Source organism: Callithrix jacchus, chromosome 17 (assembly GCF_049354715.1).
Source record: "Callithrix jacchus isolate 240 chromosome 17, calJac240_pri, whole genome shotgun sequence".
In the NCBI taxonomy this organism is placed as follows: Eukaryota; Metazoa; Chordata; class Mammalia; order Primates; family Cebidae; genus Callithrix; species Callithrix jacchus.
Window position 1 is genome coordinate 34,146,318 of NC_133518.1, and position 22,129 is coordinate 34,168,446.

The 22,129-nt window shown below is 45.8% G+C and overlaps 1 protein-coding gene across 8 annotated transcripts in view; it reads right to left on the reverse strand.

The window, feature by feature from the left end:
* Window positions 1-19,400, reverse strand: part of MED12L (mediator complex subunit 12L) — a 365,084-nt gene extending 345,684 nt beyond the window's left edge. For all 8 annotated transcript variants that reach the window (XM_054247017.2, XM_078354011.1, XM_054247016.2 and 5 more), the window contains exon 1: window positions 18,976-19,400. In XM_054247017.2, the coding sequence (XP_054102992.1) occupies window positions 18,976-19,074 (99 nt within the window). In that variant the 5' untranslated portion in view covers window positions 19,075-19,400. The remainder of the gene's footprint in view (window positions 1-18,975) is intronic.
* Window positions 19,401-22,129: the final 2,729 nt, after the last annotated feature.

Consider the following 22,129-nt stretch of genomic DNA (forward strand, 5'->3'; position numbering starts at 1 on the left):
GGGCTTTTTGCAGAGGAAGGGGAGCAGATCACAAGTTCAAGTATAAAAATCATAAGTTTGAGGCATCAGATACACAGACAAAATGTTTCTAGTAGGCACTCAGCTCTACAGGTATAGAGTGCCAAGAAGTCTAGGCTGGAGTCATAAAGTTAAGAGTGGTCTGCATATGGCTAGTGCCTGAAGCCTGGGGATGGCTGGGATCACCTAGAGAGAAGGTCAAGTGAGAAAAGACCAGGACCTAGGACAGACCCCGGGGAAAATCTGGTATTGACTTAATAGCTTGTTAGAGGAGAATAAGGCTTCAAAGGAGACTGAGACAGTGTGGCCAGAGAGGAGAGAAGGAAACCAGGAGTGTTTTACCTCAGAAGCTGAGGGAAGAAACTGCTTCCCAAAGGGAGGGAGCGACAGAATCGAGTGCTGCAGGGAATGTGGCCATCCCAGGTGACCTAAGAGGGGTGTCTCAGCAGACGATGAGGGCAGGGCCAGACTGGAAAGAGCAGAGGAAGAAGTGGGAGGTGAGGAAGACATTGAGTACATCAGATGCTTCTGGAAGTCTGGAGAAAGAGGAGAGGTGTGAAAATGGGGTCTAGGGTAGAAGGAGATCTAAGATGTGAGAGCTTGGTGTGTTTTAATAACACCAGAAAGAAAGCAGCGAAGAAAGCAGTTGAGGCTCACAGGAAGAAAGAGAGATGGCAGATACGCTGAAGACCCTGAGAAAAGAGGAGGGGATGACCTGCCAACAGGCCCCAGAAGGCAATAGCTACTACCAGACCAACTCAGGAGGATGTGCAGAGGAGGATCTGGAGAGAAGCCCTGGAGCCACACTGTGATGGGTGGAACTGGGTCCCTCAAAGCATCCTAACTCCTGCACCTATGCATGGTATCTCCTTTGGGAATAGGATTTCTGCAGCTATAGCTAAGTTAAGATAGTCATGCTGAATTAGGGTGGCTCCTAATGTCCACATATGAGAAGGGATGGACACAGAGAGAAGACTGGAGTTAGGCTGCCATAGCCAAGAAACACCTGTAGCTAGCAGAAGCTGGAGGAGGCAAGGAAGGGTCCTGCCCAAGAGGCTTCAGAGGGAGGATGGCCCTGCCATACCTTGATTTCAAGCTTGTGGCCTCCAGAACCATGAGAGAATACATTTCTATTGTTTTGGTTTTTTTTTTTTTTTTTCATATCCATTGTTTTAAGCCACTCAGTGTTTGATACCTTGTTACAGCAGCCCTACGAAATGAAAGCATACAGGTAGGGGAGGGCAGGCTCTGCTCTATTCCTCATGGCAAGACTGGCCCCTAAAACCAGGCCATTTAGCAGCAGCAAGGGGACCATTACTGCAGAGTCTACAATGGCCAAGAAAAGCAGCTTCACTAAGGCTCCGGATAAGCAGACAGCTCAGCCACGCACTTCACAGTAATGGAGACTGATTTCTATTTGGATCTCCCCAATTTGACATGATACTTAATAGGTGTTTCAGGTTTTTTTGTTTTTGTTTTTTGTTTTTTTTCTGAGACAGTTTCACTCTTGTCACCCAGGCTGGAGGGCAGTGGCACGATCTCTGTTCACTGCAACCTCCACCGCCCAGGTTTAAGTGATTCTCCTGCCTCAGCCTCCCAAGTAGCTGGAATTACAGGCATGTGCCACCACGCCCAGCTAAGTTTTGTATTTTTAGTAGAGACAGGGTTTTACCATGTTGGCCAGACTGGTCTCAAACTCCCGACTTCAGGTGATCCACCTGCCTGGGCCTCCCAAAGTGTTGGAATTACAGGCATGAGCCACCACGCCCAACTTGTTTGAGAAGTTTTTTTAAAAGGTGGAGGCTGGGGAAGAATTCCCCATTGCAGCCAAAACATTTACAAGAGAAAGCATTAATACCAGCCTTCTGAAGAGGGCCAATGGTAGGGGCCCGACTTAGGAGAGGCATGACTTCCCTAAAAGGCCACTCTGTCCTTCCCCTGCACCAGCCCTTCTCACACCAGAGCCACATTTCCATCAAAGCCACTTATGAAAGTCAGCTCTTTAAATCCACCGTCACCTATACTGCTATTAGGATTTAACCCCATCCAAATCACACCTGCAGGCCAACAATCACTAACTGTGGGGACCAATGAAACCAAAAAAATATGAGCTCAACACAAAACAGCAAATACTATCTTAACATCTGTACCTGGAACAGGCACAAAGAAAAAAATCACAGTAATAATACCACTCCCTCGCATTTAAACAGCATTCATGGCCATATTCTTAACAGCCAAGTGGCTTCGGTAGGATGTGTCCCGTTTTATAGGGTAAGAAACTGAGGCTGAGAGGTGAGAAGTAAAATGGATGGTTAGGTGACCATATGAGAATCAAGCCCCAAAATAGGTCCAATGTGCTCTCCCATACAGTGAAATCTTTGAGGAGAGCACATTGTGATTCCAACAAACTTAAACTGGAATCCCGTCTCCCTTTCTCTTCCGTGAAATGGAGATCACCCTACCTACCTCAGGTCTACTGCAAAGAATAAGTAAAAATCACTTGTGATACAATCAATACAGTAACTGGCACACACACTAAGTAACTTTAAAATGGTATCACCATCACAATTATAATTACGATCTTTTGTATGACCAGCACATATGGCCCAAACTGAGCACATGACTGACTACTCAGTAAATTCAATTTGGACGGAAATGTCCACCATGAATGATGTGTTGAGCACACAGCTCTCAGAAGTGCCAATTTCCCATGACAACCTCCTTCATCCTATCCAGAAGTGTCCTAGTGAGACAGGCAGTTCCTCCTCCCTCATTTAAAAGTGGCAGAGAGCCTCTGATTCCAATTATATCTAAATATACTTAGCATTTACTCTACTCTTATCTAAATAATTGGATCCCATTAATTAATTCATATTCAAATCACATTCAAATGCATATCACCCTCTGATACCAAACACCTGGATGTCGCTCTCAGAAAAAAAATCTAGGAAACTGCAGGAGAAAAATACTTGAACTTCTAGATTTGCATATTCAGAAAGCAAGAAAGAATACTTAAGGTATCTGCTAGTTTATGCTGCCCAGAATTATATTTAAGGCAGCCTCAAATGATAGTTTTCTCTTTAGATCCTTTATTGCTAAGGTATGCCATATAGTTCTTGCACTGCAATTTTACATAACAAATTTTTCCTTTAAATCATTTTTCACAGAGTACTTAACAAGCTAATGTGCTAGGTAATCTGAGGGCAGAGAACACAAATATAAGCCATGGTTTCTGCCCTCTGGAGTCCAGTTAATTGACTTACACTTACCCATAATGTAGCTCCTTTCCTCTATCCTTCTTTCCCATCTCAATTCCGTCTCTGACCCCACATTCAGCACCCATCTGCAGGAAGCCATGTTGTGGGAGACAAAAGAATGATTCCCACCAAATGTATTGCAAATTCATGAAAAATAACAACAGGGCCAGGGGCAGTGTCTCACACCTATAATCCCAACACTTCGGGAGGCCCAGGCTGGATAATCACTTGAGCCCAGGAATTCAAGACCAGCCTGGGCAACACAGTGAGACCCTGTCTCTATAAAAAATAACATAAATTAAAAATAGCCAGCATGGGCCCAGCTAATTAGGAGGCAAAGGTGGAAGGGGTGCTTGAGCCCAGGAGGTTGAGGGTGCAGTGAGCTGTGTTCACTGCAGAACATCCTTCTTCTTCTTGCTTGAGAAAAAGGAAAAAGAGAATGAAAATGTCTCTTTTTTTGTTGTTGGTGGTGGCAATTTTGTTCATTAGTTTTAGGCCAATTGCTCAGAAACAGAGGGGCTAAACATTTAATTTTGAATGAAGGAAACAAATTTCCCCTGGTAAACCTCTGAAAACCTAGTCTAAACAGTTGACTTCTGTTAGCGCCTCTCAGCCTCCACTCTTTATTTTCAGGGGGCTTACTCATTTGCACCTCCACCAAGCTCCAAGCAAATCTGGTGATTAACCATCCCCCCAGGCCGCCCACAAGGAGATCAATAACAGATGTTAAAGGGAGATTTAAAGCACAAGACAAGCAGTATAAACCAAAGCTACAAGGGCCCTTTTAATAATAAGACCTTCAAGTAAACTAGTTAATGCCAATTAGAAGTCACAGGGATGCTGGGCGTGGTAGCACAGGCCTGTAATACCAGCACTTTTGGAAGCCGAGGAGGGTGTATCACCTGAGGTCAGGAGATAGAGCCCAGCTTGGCCAACACGGTAAAACCCTGTCTCTACTAAGAATACAAAAATTAGCCGGGTGTGGTGGTTCACGCCTGTAGGAGGCTGAGGCAGAAGAATCGTTTGAACCCGGGAGGTGGAGACTGCAGTGAGCCGAGATCACACCACTGAACTCCAGTCTGGACAATGAGAGTGAAACTCCTTCTCCAAAAAAAAAAAATCGTCACAGGGTGGGTGGGAGTCTGGGAGTCTGAGTATTCATTCCAATTCAGCACCCAAGGAATACAAATGTCTGTCCCATCACTGAAGACTGAGTACAAAACTGTGTCACTCTCATGTCCTCAAGCAACAGGACCTACTATCCTAGCTGAACAGTGTCCCAAGAAATATGAGCATTGTCTATTCTCCTCTCTTCCTTTCCTTTGACCAATCTGTCACCAACTGCCAATTCTTCTCCAGTCCTATTTAAAGCCCTGATCACTCCGGCTCTTTCTACTTCATGCTTTTGTTACTAGAGTCGTCTTCCTCCCAGCCTCCCTGACTCCATTCTCTCCCACACTGAATTTATTAGGCATGAGGTAGTGAGATAAATCTGACAGCAGAACCACGTGAGTTCACCACCAACCCCCACCCCTCAACCTGCTGGGGCTCCAGCAGATGCTCCACCAGGCCTGATATGTGGAGAAACCACCTCCCTCCCCTTCCCTTCCAGCTTTTTTTTAATGAGAGGGTACAGCATGTCCCAGCCATTCAGGTCCTGCCTCTTAAGACCCTACATCGTCCAGTGTAACCTCCATATATCCAACCCTCTCTTTTCTAAAGTCACACAGCATTCTTAGGCTCACTATATAAATAGAGCAGGATGGTCACAACATGAGCTTAAGGAGTGCAACTCATCACTGTGCTGCTCAATGACCTTGGGCAAGTTAAGTACCTCCCTGTGCCTCAGCTTCTTCATTTGTAATCAAGAGATAATAATGCCCACCTCATAGGTATTGTGAGGCTGGCATAAAACCTAACACCTAAAGCACTCAGAATAACCAACACAAAAAATAGTGGTTATTATAATGTGATGTGGCACTTTGTACAAGCTACTGAATATATATCTTATTCATCAATTTTCAAATAAATAAAAACTAATGCATTAGTCATTGTAAAAACTGTTTTATGGCTGAGCATGGTGGCTGACGCCTGTAATCACAACACTTTGGAAGGCCGAGGCAGGTGGATCACGAGGTTAGGAGTTCAAGACCAGCCTGGCAAAGATGGTGAAACCTTTTCTCTACTAAAAATACAAAAATTAGCCAGGCATGGCGGCGGACACCTGTAATCCCAGTGAGGCAGGAGAATTGCTTGAACCCGGGAGGCAGAGGTTGCAGTGAGCAAAGAGCACGCCACTGCACTCCAGCCCATGTAACAGAGTGAGACTCCATCTCAAATAAAATAAAATAAATAAAAATTGTTTTATGTGGGTCAGCAAACCAACATTAACTTCAAGAGCAGTGCTACCACCTGGAGTGTGGTCTGATACTGTCACTGGTCCTCAACATGAAATGTGCAAAAATTTTTTTTTTTTTTTTTTTTACGGGGAAACTTTTATAGCAATTTGACATTACCACTACATTCAAGCAGCATTTTATTTTTCTAGTAATTCATTTTTATCATATTAGTCTACAACAGATTGAAAATTAATTTTTCTAAAAACTGATTCTTGGCTACAGTTATTTTGAGAAGCACATTTCTAGAGGAGACAGATAGGAGGCTTCTATTTCTTTTCTACACCCCCATATCACCTAACACAGTAGAAGACACGTATCAAGTACTAAGTAAATGAAAATATAATTTCAAAAACGTTTTGATTAGTTAATAACTTAAAAGCAGATTCAAGTGAGTAGTAGAAATGTAAATAGTGTCTCCAATTCCTGACAAATCTTTTTCAAGAGGGAGTTTACATTTAGTCTGAAACTGACCAGAGTAAAAACAACTCTGACCCCAAAAATATTTTCCATACTGTTAAATAACAGGACTGTGTGAAGCTTTATTTTTAAAAAAGAAGAACCTAAGCAGTGTCAATATTAATCTACCTTGCAGAACTCAGGAGAATGATAAATTATTTAGCACTGCCTTGGCCACAGTTTTTATAGATTTTCCATACCTTTAAGTAAACTAGCATCTTAGCAAAAAATTCCAACAACACTTCAAACAAAATACATTTTTATTAGTTCTTCACTCCTGCCAATGCCTTAAATAGTCAAAATCTCAACAACCTCATTAGATTATCCATGAATGAAATGGCTGGAAAAGGAAAGCAGCAAATTCTACCAAATTTTAATTGACAACAAGGAGGCAGTTGCACAGCTGATCTGAGTGCGCCACATTGGATGTGGGCTGAAGGCTGAGTTATTCTTACTGAGTGAAATCTTGGCACATTCAAACTGACTCTGGAAATGCCTGTAGAAAATTCAAGGTCAGTGTGGAGCCCTGTGTCAATTATGTCTCCCTCCTTTCTAAGAGGAGGGGATTTATAACAAGGTCAAAGCTATCACTTCTGTTGGGTCCTCAATCCCCTGCCTCAGGGCCAGTTGAGTCTTTGCTCAGACTGAAAATCAGATCCATGAAAACTAAAAAGAGGCGAATGGAGCTGGAGCCTCACCAGATGTTAACTGTCTTTTTGGGTCACTTAATATCTGCACCTATAACACCCTATCAACTACCCTCCTCAGAGATCCCCTGACAAAGGGTCCAGGAAGTCCATCCCTAGAAAGTTCCATCTCTTCCAGTCATCCAGATCCTCCATCTCTTTGCACACTCTCAACAGGTAATCACACCCATGACTTCAATTATTTATTAATACATCACACCCAAATCCAGACCTCTAGCTTCCACTACTATACACTTCAACCTGGACTCCCCAGGGGCTCCTCAAACTGAAAACATTCAAAAACAAACTCATTCTCTCCCTCCCCCCCAACCCACCCCCATCCTTGCAAAACAGTTAAACAAATTGCTTTGTTCTCTATGTCGTGTTAGTTTATGGACCACCACTGATCTACCCTATCCAAAAGTCTAAACAACCTCTGGGGTTCTCGAGAACATTTCAACTATTTGTCTATGAAAGGCCAGATTTTTTTCATGTTCTTCAACCAGAACAATGTCTTGAAACAGACTGAATACAGAACTAGATACAAAAATCTAGACATTAAAGAGATTTGCAAAAATGTAAAATAATTCCACTTTTTTTCACCTTTTTTTTTGTTTAGCAGTTATTTTTCATTTAAAAAAAGTTTAACATGAAATTGGTTGACTATGATTTTTTAATGAATTAATACATATTTAAATTTCTCAGTTTTAATTTCTAACGCAGTAAATATTAAGAGATATAACCTACATAAATAAAAACTTTATAAGATCCTCAGTGTTTGAGACTGCAAAGCATTCCCAAGAGCAGAAAGTCTGGAAACCACTGGCTTAAAAGTGTTTGTAAATTCTTGGGCCCCTTCTTCTTACTTCACATATCCACCTTATTAATTCTGCCATCGGAATAACGTTTCTCATAAATTCACCTCTTCATACGGTTTGGCTGTTTCCCCACCCAAATCTCATCTTGAATTGTAGCTCCCATAATCCCCACGTGTTGTGGGAGGGATCTGGTGGGAGATAAATGAATCTGGGATGGTTTCCTCCCATACCGTTCTCATGGTAGTGAATAAGCCTCATGAGATCTGATGGTTTTATAAGGGGTTTCCCCTTTCACTTGGTTCTCATTCTCTCTTGCCTGCCGCCATGTGTGCCTTTCACCTTCCACCATGATTGTGAAGCCTCCCCAGCCACATGGAACTGTGAGTCCATTAAACTTCTTTTTAAATTACCCACTCTCAGGTATGTCTTTTTATTAGCAGTGTGAAAACAGGCTAATAGACCCCTCCTTGTTCTTCTCGACCCTCCCAATCTCATAGACCAAAACACACTCCCTAAAAGATATTCACGATAAATTCCACCACCTGTTAATGTGACCTCATTTGGAAAAAGGGCCTCTGGGGATGTAATTAAGGATGGGATTATCGTAGATTATCTGGGTGGACCCTAAATCCAATGACAAGTATCCTTATAAGAGTCACCAAGAGGAAAACAGCCAGTGGAGAAGACCATGTAAAGATGGAGGCAAAAATTAGTGATGTGTGGCCACAAGTCGAAGAAACCCGTGAACACCTGGAGCCACTGCAGGGTGGAAGAGGCAAGGAAGGAGTCTCCTCCTAGAGCCTTCAGAAGAAGTGTGGCCCTGCCAACACCCAGTTTTCAGATTTCTGGCCTCTAGAACTGCGAGGGGATGCGTGAATGTTGGTTTAAGCCACCCAGTTTGTGGTCATTTGTTATTGCAGCCACAGGAAACCAATCACCCACTTCCAGTTCTGAATATCAGGGACCACCTAGCTAGGCAATCCTTCTGCCTCACTGTGACCTTCACAGGCACTGAAACTGCAAACCTCAGTCATCTTAAATCTCATTCCCTTATCACCCTTGAATGGTGGCTCACTGCCTCCACCATAACATCCAAAAGCCTCCACAAAGTAAAGACCCCATGACTGCATCCCACCTTTTCCACACCAAGCCAGCTCTCCTCTTAGACACTCACACCATGCAACAGGCCCACAGCCCCAGGCACACCCACATCCTTTTGTCTTGTGACCCTTTGCTTGTGCTTCTCCTTCGTCCTGGAATTAATCGTCTTCCCTATCCTCAACCCCATCCACTCCTACACACCCTCCAAGTTCCAGATTTAAAAAATCTCCTCCTCTATCGATCCCACTCCTCTGGTTTCCACAGCACTTTGTACCTTCCTCTCAAAGAATATCTGAAACATTGAGCTCTGCATTTACAGGTCCTTCACTCCCTCTAGACTCCAGTTTCTCAACCCTGGAACTACTGATCTCAGTGGCCAGTTAAGCCTTTGGTGTAGGGGGCTGTTTGATACTTTGGTGAACATTAGCAGCATCCCTGGCTTCTACCCACTAGATGCAAGTAGCAGGACACACACCCAGTTGTAACAACCCAAAATGTCTCCAGACACTACCAACGTCCTGAGGAGAAAGAAAATACACCCCCATGCCTCACCAGTTGAAATCCACTGCTCTAGACTGAAGGTCTGGGGAACCAGGACTGTATCTAATGCTCTTAGCATTTGTGGATTCTTAAATGCATTCATAAAAGAAATTTTGAGTTCTAGGTGTAGGCCAGGCAATACGTTGGAAGTCAGGGACATAGTAGGAAATAGAAGTCTTTTGTCCTGTCCTCCTAGTGCCATGGCTGGCAAAGAGCCAATCACATTTGTTGAATGACTGAATTTATTTGTCATGAATATTTATAGTAAGATTTCATGCAAAACATGGAAAATAAAATCCAATGGCTAATATTCTTCTCCTCTTCTCAGGGTCACAACATTGTACAACTATAAAAGATCCATTTATATAGAATGTCATGTACATGTTGCTTCCTGGAACTGGGCAACAGGTACTGCTTGTGTGTGTCTCTCTCAAGAGAGCTACCCATAAATAAGAGGGTATCTCAACCAAGAAAGTGAAGCTAGATGAAGGCCGTGCATGGTGGATCACACCTGTAATCCCAGGACTTTGGGAGGCCGAGGTGGGAGGATCACAAGGTCAAGAGATGGAGACCATCCTGGCTGACATGGGGAAACCCCGTCTCCACTAAAAATACAAAAATTAGCTGGGCGTGGTGGCACGCACCTATAGTCTCAGCTACTCAGGAGGCTGAGGCAAGAGAATGGCTTGAACCCAGGAGGTGGAGGTTGCAGTGAGCTGAGATTGCACCACTGCCCTCCAGCCTGGTGACATAGCAAGACTCCGTCTCAAAAAAAAAAAAAAAGAAAAGAAAAGAAAAAAGAAAGTGAAACTAGGTAGAAATGACCACCAGCACATACAGCCCACAAATGCCAATGCCAGAGCTATCCCCAGAGGCTGCAGATAGGGCTGGGAACCTTCCACCAAAAAACACAAGACAAAAGTGCATGAGTTTCTGAAGTATTCTTCCCCCTGCCCAGGAAACTCCACACAAGATCTGGTGAGCTCTGAGAAGATCTAATGGTGAGCTGAACAGTTCCCAGCTCTCACAGAAGCACTGGGTGCCCTAAAATGCAGAGTGGTTCTCATTACCAGGGCAACGTGAGGGTGTTTACCAGAAGGGGAGGCTGTTTACACGGAGCATGCCAAGTAAAGTTGCAAGAACAAATCAGCACACACAAGTGCTTGGCCCAGATCTGCTTTGACAAGTCACTTTAACCTGCCTGGGACTCAATTTCCTTTTGTATTGAACGAGAAGGTTAGAACAATCCACCTCAAAGTTCCCTTCTAGGTATAAACATGCATGGCTTCCCCGGAAAAATAGCAGACCTACAGAATCTCTCTCTCTAAGCAAAACAGAACAGGGTTCTTCCTCCCTTCCCACGGAAACGCTCTACTGGAAACTGAAATAAAGGAGGCCGCTGTTCAGTTTCCCCTCCATTTCTGATAGGACCAGGTCAAAATGCACTGCCTAATGGACAAGATGCCAGTGTTCTTTGTCTCTTGCTGTATATTCCTCATGAAGCCAAAGAGCAACACACTTCCTGGAACGTGCAATCTGAGAGAGAAAAAAGGGGCGGTGGGGGGGGGGGGGGGTGTGGTGGGATGGCCCTCAAGCTGCAATTATTCAAGGGTACCAAAATATAAACAAGAAGTACCCTGACAACATTACATGGCTAGAAGAAATTGATGAATGCTGCAACCATGGCTTAAATCATGTGGATAGCTATGCATTGTTTTCTTAACAAGAAGTCCAGGGAGAAGTGGTCCCAAGGTCAGTTCAGCAGCCCATCAATTTCATAAAGCTGCTCAACTGACTCCTCATGTTGTCTTTTCTCCATAGACTTGTTGCCTCACGATCAAAAGATGGTTGCCCCAGCTCTGGCTATCATGTGCCTTTATTACCTTTCCAAAGACAGAAAACTAAGGCACCTTCAGGTATCCAGGAGATGGCATTTGGTGTCTGTACTTTTATCAGACAGGAAAAAATTATTTTTCCGAAGTCCAGATTTTCATTAAATTTTTTGGGCCAGAGTTAAGTTACATGCTTATCTCAACACGCTAGGGAAACTAGGAAAGTGAGAATCTGGCTTTCTTTTGAGACTGTCTCTCACTATGTTGGGTAATACTGAACTCCTAGGCTCAAGTGATTCTCCACCTCAGTGCCCAGAGTAGCTGGGATTATAGGTATGCACCACTGAGACCTGCTAGGATCTGGTTTTAAAAAAAAGTTTTTAGTGAGAAGCAGGCAAGGGAAAAGCAGGATAATAATGATGGTGAATTAGCCAACAAAGTGTCTGCCACCTATAAAATTATACCTGGTGGTAGGCTGGTAAATGTTAACCAGCTTAGAATGAAAGAAAGTCAGCTGGGCACAGTAGCTCACCTGAGGTCAGAAGTTTGAGACCAGCCTGGCAAATGTGGCAAAACCCCATCTTGACTAAAAATACAAAAACTAGCTGGGCATGGTGGCATGCGCCCGCAATCCCAGTTACTCAGGAGGCTGAAGCAGGAGAATAGCTTGAACCCAGGGAGCAGAGGTTGCAGTGGGCCAAGATTGTGCTACTGCACTCCAACCTGGGTGACAGAGCAAGACCCTGCTTCAAATTTTTTAAAAAATGTAATTAAGTCCTCGTTTTGTAGCATTTGCCAATTTCCTTGGTGTAAATACTCCTACTATTAAATTGTACGGCCAATTTCAAGCTACTAACATGTTATCAACCATTTAATGAAATTCCAACAATCGGCTGGTATAAACCTGCTTCTGCAGGTCACTGAATTTATACCTTACATTTGATTAAAAAGTTAAGTTTACAATGCTGTTTCACATGTAAAATGTTCAATATCATCAGGTACTATTCTCTGCAGCTTATAGGTGAAGAAAATGACCATATTGCCCTATATCACGCAGTGCAAGTGGCAGTGCAAGTGGAATGATCACCTAACAGTCCTAACTCCAACCCTATCCAGCTGTTGACAGATCACAGGTACATAAGTGCCTGTATGTACACCCTATGAGATTCCTCTGCCTACACATCACCTAAAGGGGCTCTAGGTTGGCTTGGAACTAACAGAAACCCATTTCTGTAAATCAGTTACCTAATAATTATTCTTTAATGTACTTCCTCCAATGACAAAAGTAGTACATATCTGTTGTTACAGCTTGGAATACAAATTAGTACAAAGAAGAAAATAAGAATAATCCTTAATCCTATCCCCCAGAGATGACCGTTTGCATGTGAGTGGTAATCCTTCTAGATTTTGTATATATATTTTTAAGTCAAAATTATGCTATTGTGTAACTTAATGACATTGTTCTTTACATATATACATTTTCTAAGAGAAAAAGAGAACAGTATAGTGAACTCCCTTGTCACCAACAAGCAGCTTTAGAAATTATTTAAAGATAATTAAAAGTTCAAGTGTTTCCATGTTCCCTTTTTGGGGGAGGAATATGTAGGAGATAAGAGCCTCCCCTCTGCATTTCCCTTGGATTTCTTCCCTCCACCTGGTTTTTCTCAGATTCTCAAGTCAGCTTTTCCCCAAACTAAGCCAATAACCCATTTCTTCACTGCTCAAGAGACTTGACATTTTAACATCTTTCATCATGCTCATTCTTGTGGATCCCTCCAACTTCTCCAATCTCTGCCTAGTCTAGAAGCCCTGAGAATGGTGTTCACTGAGCCTCATCAAAGGAGAGCTGCAGAAGAAATATGTCACGATTCCTGTAGTTTCCAAGTTTCACTTACTCTAAGCTTCTACTTCTGCTTTTCTTTCTTTAACTCACACTATACTGACGAGGAGCTTTGTCTTCATACACCAGCACATATATGCATGTGCACACCCCTGCAGATGGCACAGCTAACTGGTTCAACTAGAATCCTTCAACTCTTTGTGCATCCTCGTCCTCTCCTACCTCATGCTCATCCATTGCAGTTTCCCTTCCAGACCTCATGGTGTGGTCCTCCATCCTCTTAAAGGATCACATTTCATGTCCACAGATGTCTAAGGGAAATATCTGACAGGCTAAGGACAGTGGCTATACCCCTAATTGACAGTCTTTTAGGAGTCCCCAAAAAGCCCACGTGAGAACTCTGAGACACAGTCAAATAAAATCCCCCACCCCTGATAAGTTCAAAGAATGGCTTCATGCGACAAAGCAAGACCCACTCACTAATACCCCAGTTTAGCCAAGAACACGCAGGAGGGAGCTATACCTAAGAGTCACCTCAGGCATGAGTTAAACACAAACATCAGTCCCTCCCTGAACGCCGGGATTCTGGGAGGTCTGTAGCAGTGCCTTGCGGCCAGCCAATTAGTGTCAGGTGAGGAACTTTCTGAAATCAAGTATCTCCCTTGCCTCCTCTTATGGTCCCCCAGGCAACTGGTCAAGCTGTCCTTTCTTCCCAGAAAACTTTATCAACATTCTCCCCTTTTGAAGCAACAAAATTTCTGCCTCCCCACTCCACTTCCCTAGCTGCCTGTAAAACAGGCATTTATGTGTTTAAAAGTTTTTGTTGTTAACAAGAAAATTAACAGGAGTTACCAAAATAAAACAAGCATTGGGACAGTTAAATATTATAAATACTCACAATTGCTCATTAATAGTTCTTTCTGCATTTATTAATTTCTTCATTAAGTATTTACTGAGCACCTTGTCCACTCCCAGACACTAGGCCATTCACGGATGTGAACACCACAGACAAGCCTCTGCTCTTGTGCAGCTAACATTCCAGTTGGAAGGCCGGCCATGGAGAGAAGAATAAGCATCCTAATAATTGCATTTCAGACAGTGACAAGCGCTACAAAACATATTAATACAGGGAAATGAACAGGCAAGAATGAGGGAAGAGGGGCTGCAAGAAGGCCTCCCTCTGGGGGAGTTTCTCAGCTAAGAACCAAATGACAGGAAACAAAACTGCTGCAGGGAGCAAGGGACAGGAACCTAGACACAAAGAAGGTAGGCAGCCTGTGGTCCCAGCACACAGAAAGAAGGGAGAACAAGTTGGAAGGAGTGACTCAGGAGCCAGATCTTGAAGGGCAGGGTCTTGTAGCTGTTACTGTAAATACAACAGGAGGTCCCCAGGATCCTTTAAGAAGGGATCAGCTAATAGTGGCTGACCTGTGCTGAGTGCTGCCTGTGTGACAGGCACCGTTCCACACACTAGCTCATTTTCTCCTCCCAGCAACCCTATGAAGTTGGAACAAATACAAACCTCATTCAATGGTTGAGGAAGCTGAGTCAAACAGGCAGTATGTGGGGGAGCCAGAACTCAAAGCTAAGCTGTTTGGCTGCAGGAAATGATTGTAGAGGTGAACAAGGACCAAACTGGAAGGGCCTTAAAGGCCAAGGTAAAGGGTTTGCATTTTATTTCAAGTGTAATGGACAAAGACACTGGAGGGGGACTGAGATATTCTGGCCCATTCACTTAGATCTGAACCAAGAGAAGGCACAAATTCTGGAACAAGCACACAAAATTTTGGCTGGGTTGGCTGTTAAAACAAACTACTGCAACTTCAGCCATATGCAGAAGTCTAACCCAGCCAGTGTTAAGCAGAATGCTCTAGTCCCTGCAGAACTGGATGCCTTCCCTTTAGGTCAGGGTCCTCGAAGTGAGACCCTACTCCAGCACCATCAGATCACCTGGGATCTTGTCACCAATGCAATTCCTGACCTCAGACCTACTGAATCTTAGAGACCCAGCAATCTCTTTTAACAAGTCCTCAAGGCAATCGGAATGTCCTCAGAAATTGAAGAACCACCAGTCTGGGATATCCACAGGCAGATACCACCATCATCACCAACTCTCCTAGGTCACGCTGTGTGTATCTTTGGGCAGCCCCAGCACTGCACACCAGGCCATTCTTCCTGGAAGTCTCTGCTGGTGGGGCTCTACAGCTCCTGATTCCTGGAAATCTCACTATTGCCCCAACCCATTTTTCTAACTAATTTGATTTTCTGCATATATTTACTCTTCAAATGTTTCAGCCTCTTTTATCCCAGAGTAAACCTACTTCTGGGGCTTAATTTTACTTTCAGCCTTAACCTAGGCTCCAAGGCAGACAGATGCAAGCGATACTTTCAGCTTTAACCTTGACTTTCCCCAACACCCCTCGGTTACCAGATTTCCCTTTTTAATTTATTCATATCTCCTTTACTCAGGTTCCAGTTGGACCCTCAGCATTCTAGGAACTAACTATGCCAGGTACTTCAGCTATAACAAAACAGACCTCATGAAACTGACATATTAGAGGGAGATGGCAAGATGCAAATAAGTATATAATTATAAATGATATACCAGAAAAGCCTGAGACTTGAATGATAAAGAGGCAGGGCTGACAGTAGTTCATGACGGCAAACATATAGGGGCTGAATCTATGGCAGATTCTATTCTAAGTGCTTTTTACATATATTATCCGGGTAATCTTCCAACAGTGCTATGGGTTAAGTAGTATTATCACTCTTACTCTATATGGAAGGAAAATGAAGTATAAGGAGAATAGGGGGCATGTTAAGCAGAATGCTGTAGCTCCTAGAGAATTGGATGCCTTCCTTTTAGGTCAGGGTTCTCGAAGTAAGGTCCCAGACCAGCACCATCAGATCACCTGGGATCAGGACAGCCAGAATCCCAACCCAATGGCTCCAGAGCCTACCTAACTACAGGCCAAGGTAAGAAGAGCTGAGTGGAATGCTGAGTGTGAGGGGGTGGCTAGACAGACAGATGTCCAGGCAGAAAGACCAGAATAGAATATGCAGGAACCCCGGGGCAGAGAAGTCATCCTGAAGCCAGAAGGGAGGCCAAGAATATTGGTGAAATTGGGAGCATCTGGTGGATTGGAAATGCATTTTGGAACTGAACAGTATGTGCCGATGGATGTATGGATGCTGATGGATGAATGGGGTGTAAGTGAGGAGGGGGTCTCAAGGATGACTGCCAGTTTTCTGATTCCCTGCTTTAAAAGCTCGAGGACAGTTTGTTTGCAGAAGGCAATGTATTATAACATAATATATAATGAAGTCCTATAGGATGCTGATGCACAGCAAGCTCTCAAATAAATATAACCAATCCATCAAGCAGGTTAAAGCTTCCACATCCCTGCACCCCCCACCCCCTTAATTCTCCACATGGGTCTTCATTCAAGGGTTCCACCCTATCTGCTGGGGCCCTTTTCTGAAACACCATTACCACAGGATAACAACAATAAAAATTACATTTATGGTGACAAGAATAACTTCTACTAGGAGGAGGGCTTTCATCACCCAAATGTTAGTTTGAAATTTTTTCTGAAGCGTACAATCAGACTAATTTACAAATGAGAGGCTATGCAACTTGCCTAGGTCACACAATTGAAAAAAAAAAAAAACCTAAATCCAGGTCAGCCCAACTTGGAAGCCCACACTTCCTCCATTAAATCAGCATTTCCCACCACACGTATCTCTAATGGATCACAACTGTTGTTTTAGTTACAGAGAAGAACTTTTAAAGTGTTAATAGTAATGGTCTCATTTTAATATGTATAATCATATACGTGTCTATGCATCTAATATCAAATGGATTTAAAATAGTATGTATACATGATTTGATATAAATTTGATGTATACATATATTGTAATAAAACCATGACTCCATGTGTATTATTGCCCAGGAAACACAGAGTTTCTTAAAACTTAAAGAAAACTTTAGAATAAAAGTACAGGTGGTACAGGGTAGAAATCTTGAGGGAAGTAGTACATAAATAACTAAAGCTTAGGCTACTCACCAACCACCCAAGAACAGCCAAGCACCTGTTCCACATTGTACCCAAATTTGGCTACAGCCACACATAACTCTGACTCTGCTTGAGAGAGATAAAACATTGGCTGCCTTGGAAAAGGGGATAACATCAGAACATAATAGCCCATAAATCATCCTCAAAGCAGTATTCATTTTGACATAAATACTGTTTTGGTGGTACAACTCCTCTGCTTATTCCCCCATAAACCTTGGTTAAACCAGTCAAGCTTCCCTAGGCCTGTTTCACTTCGTCCAAAGAAAGTTATAAAAAGTAGTCCCTAAGGTCGCTTCCAGTTTTACAACTCCATAAAATGTTGTAAGACCCTGAAATCCAAAATTACTCTTTCCAGAATCGCAGAGGCCCCAGTCCTGAAATGAGCGTTGGCCTGAAGAACAAATGCTAAATAAGCAAACACAGCATCCCAAGCCATCATGCTATCAATTATGCTGCCCTCTGGAAAGGCACAGTAACACATTAATTATGAGATGATAAAGATCAACGAAATATCCCTGTCCCTATCAAAACTTTAAGAATTTCCTCCCAATAATTTTTAAGTTATTAAGTTTACACTGATCCTCAGCCTCTCTAATATTTCCAGTCCTTAACCATTAACTTCATTCTAAATTGAGTTAGAAGGGTGGGGTAACAGGTGGGGGAAAAATCCGCGAAATCTTCTCAAACTCCTACCATCCTGTGAAGCTGGTGCTGGAAACTACCTGTAAAACCTTCCCAGCTTTCATCTGCATGACTCCACCGATACTCGAGTATATTTAGTGTGCTGAACCTCTAAAAGGAGGTGCTGTTCCTTACTTCTCAGACACGTTATAAGCAAGACAGTTTAGGCAGAACTAGCACTTTACTAATGAAACAGACACATTTATCAAAAGGAATTAAGGACCCCCTCCTTGCCTGGTTTACAAGGCCCCTTCTGTGCTATCAGTGAACGCACAATCTTTTAATGGAAGGTTTTTAGATTCTCAGAAAGATAAGTTTTGAAACGTGGTCAGTTCGCGTTTAGCTGAAGAAAACACAAGATGGGTGGGCTGCAGCTGGCAAACCCAAAAAGCACAGCTGGCTAGCAGGTGATCAGAAAAAAAAAGGCAAGTCCCTGGGCAAATGGTGTAGCCAAAGGTGATCATTATAACTGGAGACTTGTTACATAATTACTTAACTCCTGACAAACACAAACATAGCTACAAAATGCTGTGGTTACCCTAGCCATTGAAGCTAGTGTACCTGGTGCAAGAGTCAAGGTTTCTCCAATAAATTTCATTCAAAAAATAAGCAATCCTGGGAACTATTCCTTCCCAAGGTAACTTGCCTGTACATATACAAAACAGTCTCCAGCAATTAAGCCAATTGCCTCTAGGGATGAAAACCGGTGTTTCTCCTTAATTTTAATTTGTAAAGGGGAGAAGGGATACAGATGTATATTCCGAGAGCTAAGTGTTTATCACTTCGATAAAAACGACTTCCATTCCAAACCGGAAAATTTGAAAAGCTCCCCCCACCTTCGTCCCTGGCCAGCGGACGCAAAACCCAAGACCTCAGTGCAGGATGCACTGCATTCCCACATTTTTCAAAAAGTTTACGAGGATTTGCCGAAGCGGTAAGAAGAAAAATTAAGCAGGCAGAAGCGGGTGAGAGCCGGCAGGGATTCCGCAGGGAAGAAGCCGGAGAAGCGCCCGGTGGCGCCGTGCAAGGCCAGGCAACGCGAAAGCTACCGGCACACGGAGAGCGACTGCCCCATTGGAGCGCGAGGACTGACAGCCGCAAGATCTCCGCCGCCGGGGGGTCGCCCAGCCCCCCAGCCCGGCCCCCGTCTCTCATCCCCCTCCCCGACCTCTTCTCCTGCAGCGCCGGCGATGCCCGCTGGGCCAACTTGGCCCCGGGTCAGCGCTGCAGAGGGCGGCCCCGGTTGCCGAGGCCGCCGCCGGCGCCCTTACCTCCTTCTGCTTGGGGTCCTGTGGGTAGACGTCGGGCGGCCCGAGCCGGGGGCGCTTCAGTGGTCTCTGCTCATAGCTGAGAAGCCCGAAGGCGGCCATGATCTCTCATGTTAACCGGCGAAATGAATGAGAGTTGGAGCTGGAGCAGCCGCCTCTGAGCACCAGGGAGCAGCACTTTGCAGACAGACTCCCTCTCTCTCCCTCCTCGCTCGCCCGCTCGCTGTGGCGCTGCAGGCAGGAATAAAGCAGGTTGGATGCTGCCGCTGCCGGGCAGCAGACACGCACTGATGGGGACAGCCTCCGGCGGGCACTCGACTACGCTCGGGCCGGGGGACGCACCGCTCCCGCGGCGGCGGCGGAGGGGCTAGAGGTCGGCAAGGTCCTCCGCGGCGCCTACCTCCTGCGCTCCCCCACACCCAGTCCCCAGGGGGAGGAGCAGCTGATGGGAACGTGTGACTTTTTTCACCAATGGACCCAAACCCACCCCAGCTGGGCGCAGGATGGGATGGGGGTGGGGCACTGGGAAAAAAAATAAAAAAACTTTTCTTGGCGCCTAGGCTGGTGTCTCAAGTGCTCGCCCAAGGCGAGGGTGGCCCTCCTCCCCTGAGGAGCGGACCGCCCCCGCCTCTCTTACCCGGCAGAGACCCTTCCCCCGCCGCCACGCGCCCCGCAGACTCCGCCACCTGGGCGCGGACCCGGCCGGTGCAGAGGGAGGGAGACCTGGAGGGGGCGCGAGACCCAGGGATGCTGCCGGTGGGAAGCGGCCGGTGCCTCCTAGACGCCCGCCAGGCTCCGGTGGCGCATCCGCGGCTCCGGTCCCCTCGGCGGCTTCGGGCAGGCGCCGAGGCGCGCTGCTGGCGGTCGCGGCGGCTGGAGGGGGCCGTGCTCACGGTGGCGCGGGGCCGACTTAACCCTTTACTGTCCCTCCAGGGGCTGAGGAAGGGGGTGAGGCGCGATGTCTGTGAGCGCCGACGGGGGCAGCCAGCTCGCAGGCGTCTCGGGCTCCTCCAGCCCGCAGCCTCTCCCCGGCCCCAGCTCCTCTTCCCGTCCACCCCCCACCCCCCACCCCCAACAGTTTACCTGTTGGTCCGCGGCTAGCGGGCAGGGGCTGGCGGCGGCGGGGTCACTCCGGCCGCTGCAGCCTCCATTATTCGGGTTAGAATGGGGAATTGGATTTGATTTTATTTGTGAGGTATCTGCCTCGCCCGGACGAGCTCCGGGGACGCCGCGAAGTTTGCCACTGTCTGGGGGCGGCGAGCGACGCCGGCTCAGCGCCGGCGTTCTCGCCCCCACGGCCGGGGAGCGCGAGCTTCCGAGTTGGCGGACGGCGGCGCGGCGTCCGTACTGAGCATGCCCAGCTCGGCGGCCGGACCGCGGAGGAGTTGGCTGCGAGCGCGGTGAGCGCGCTCCAATCCGCCTCTCCGGGTTTTCGCAGCCGCAGAGCGCGCAGCCCGCGGGCTCCGGCGCCGAGGCTGGCCCTGGGGTGAACCAGGGCGAAGGCGGGAGCGCCCTCAGGAGCCCCGCTCCAGGCCCCCAGCTGCGCCTTCCGCCTCGACCTCCTCAGAGGTCGCTGTCCCGGTGGCCTGAGCCGAAAACCTCACCTGCGCCGAGAGCGTGGAAGGGGCGGGGGTTGGGGGCGATGATCTTCCAGGGCAGACCTTGGTCATCCAACCCACCCTCGCTCCTCGCTCGCTTCGGGGTGCGGGCACCAAGATGCTGAGCCACCTGCCGCGAGCTCTGCGAGACCGGAGCCGCGGAGGCGGGCTCGGCCTGTCCTGACGGACCTCGCGGGAGGCGTGCCCGGGAGAATGCACCCGCACTTGGCCAAGAATGATGGCTGCCATTTATGGAGCCTTCGCTAAGTGCCAGGATCTTGACAGAATCTCTGGTCCTTACAACAATCTTCCACAGTCTTACTGTACCCTTTTTATGGATGGAGAAATTGAGCCAGCTCAGAGAGGTCTACTGACTTGCCAAGAGCCACGAAACTAGTCGGAATTTGAACCCACCACTGATTCCAAGTTTCTGACCTATTTTCCCTGACTTGGACTTGGAGGGACTGGGTTCCTAACCTGCCACTGCCTAATGGGGTCACGTTCTCCACGGCTTGAGGCATTCTCAGCCTTCCCTCTCTGTAAGACGGTACAGGCAGATTCTAACCAGAAGCCTTTGATACATAGTAGGTGCTCTGGAAATGTTGGTTGAATCCGAACATCGACTACCTCTGTTGACGTTTAAGCAAAGGGGAAGAAAGGAGAAGATAAAGTGATGGTAATATAGTAGAGGCTAGTTCCTCACCCCTGACCCAAACCCGTGTGCACCTCCAAACCCAGTTTGAGATTGAGTCAGATGTTTAGCTTTTGGCTTCCTTAACCTGAACAATGAACATTTACCCTCTACGGGAGGGCATTTCCTGACCACCTTCCCCATCTTGCCCCAGGGTCTTCTTTTCCACTAATATCCTGGGACTAATGTCATGGCTGGACTTGCCTTTGTGATCTAGGCGTCTATCAAATCTAGCTCCCTCGTTTGAAAGAAATGACAGCTTTTATTATCTAACTTTATTAGGGAAATTATTAAACATACAAAAAGCTGAAGAAATCATATAAGGAGTCCCCAATACTCATCTCTCAGCTATAAAAATGAAAGTATTTTTGTTTCATCTCTCTCCCCCATCCCCACTCATTGACCTACGGTAGTAAGGACAGTTTTACTCACTGTTACAACTCAGAAACACAGTATGGGACCTGACACGTGGTGAGCATTCAAAAAAAATGTTGGCTTATGGAATGGATGATAGATAGGTGATGTGTGGATGGACTGATGATTATATCATTACTGGTACTTTGGGAATAATACCCTGCGCTGCTACTCAATCAGACACCCCTAGGCAGGGGGAGAAATGTAATCTCAATTCTTCCCTTGGGATACTTAAGCAAGCGCCTCAAACTGAAACACTTTGAAGCACTTCAAATCTTATCTACCCATAAGAATTTTATCTTAAAATCAAAATGTGTCAGTAGTGTGCCCCTGGTGTTTGGGAAGAAGGGAAAATAATAGCCCTCTCGCTGTTGTTCCTCCTTAACTCCCTCTCTTGAAACAGTCTGGCATGTATTCCTTGAACCTCTCAACATAAATAGAGTGAAAACTTGAA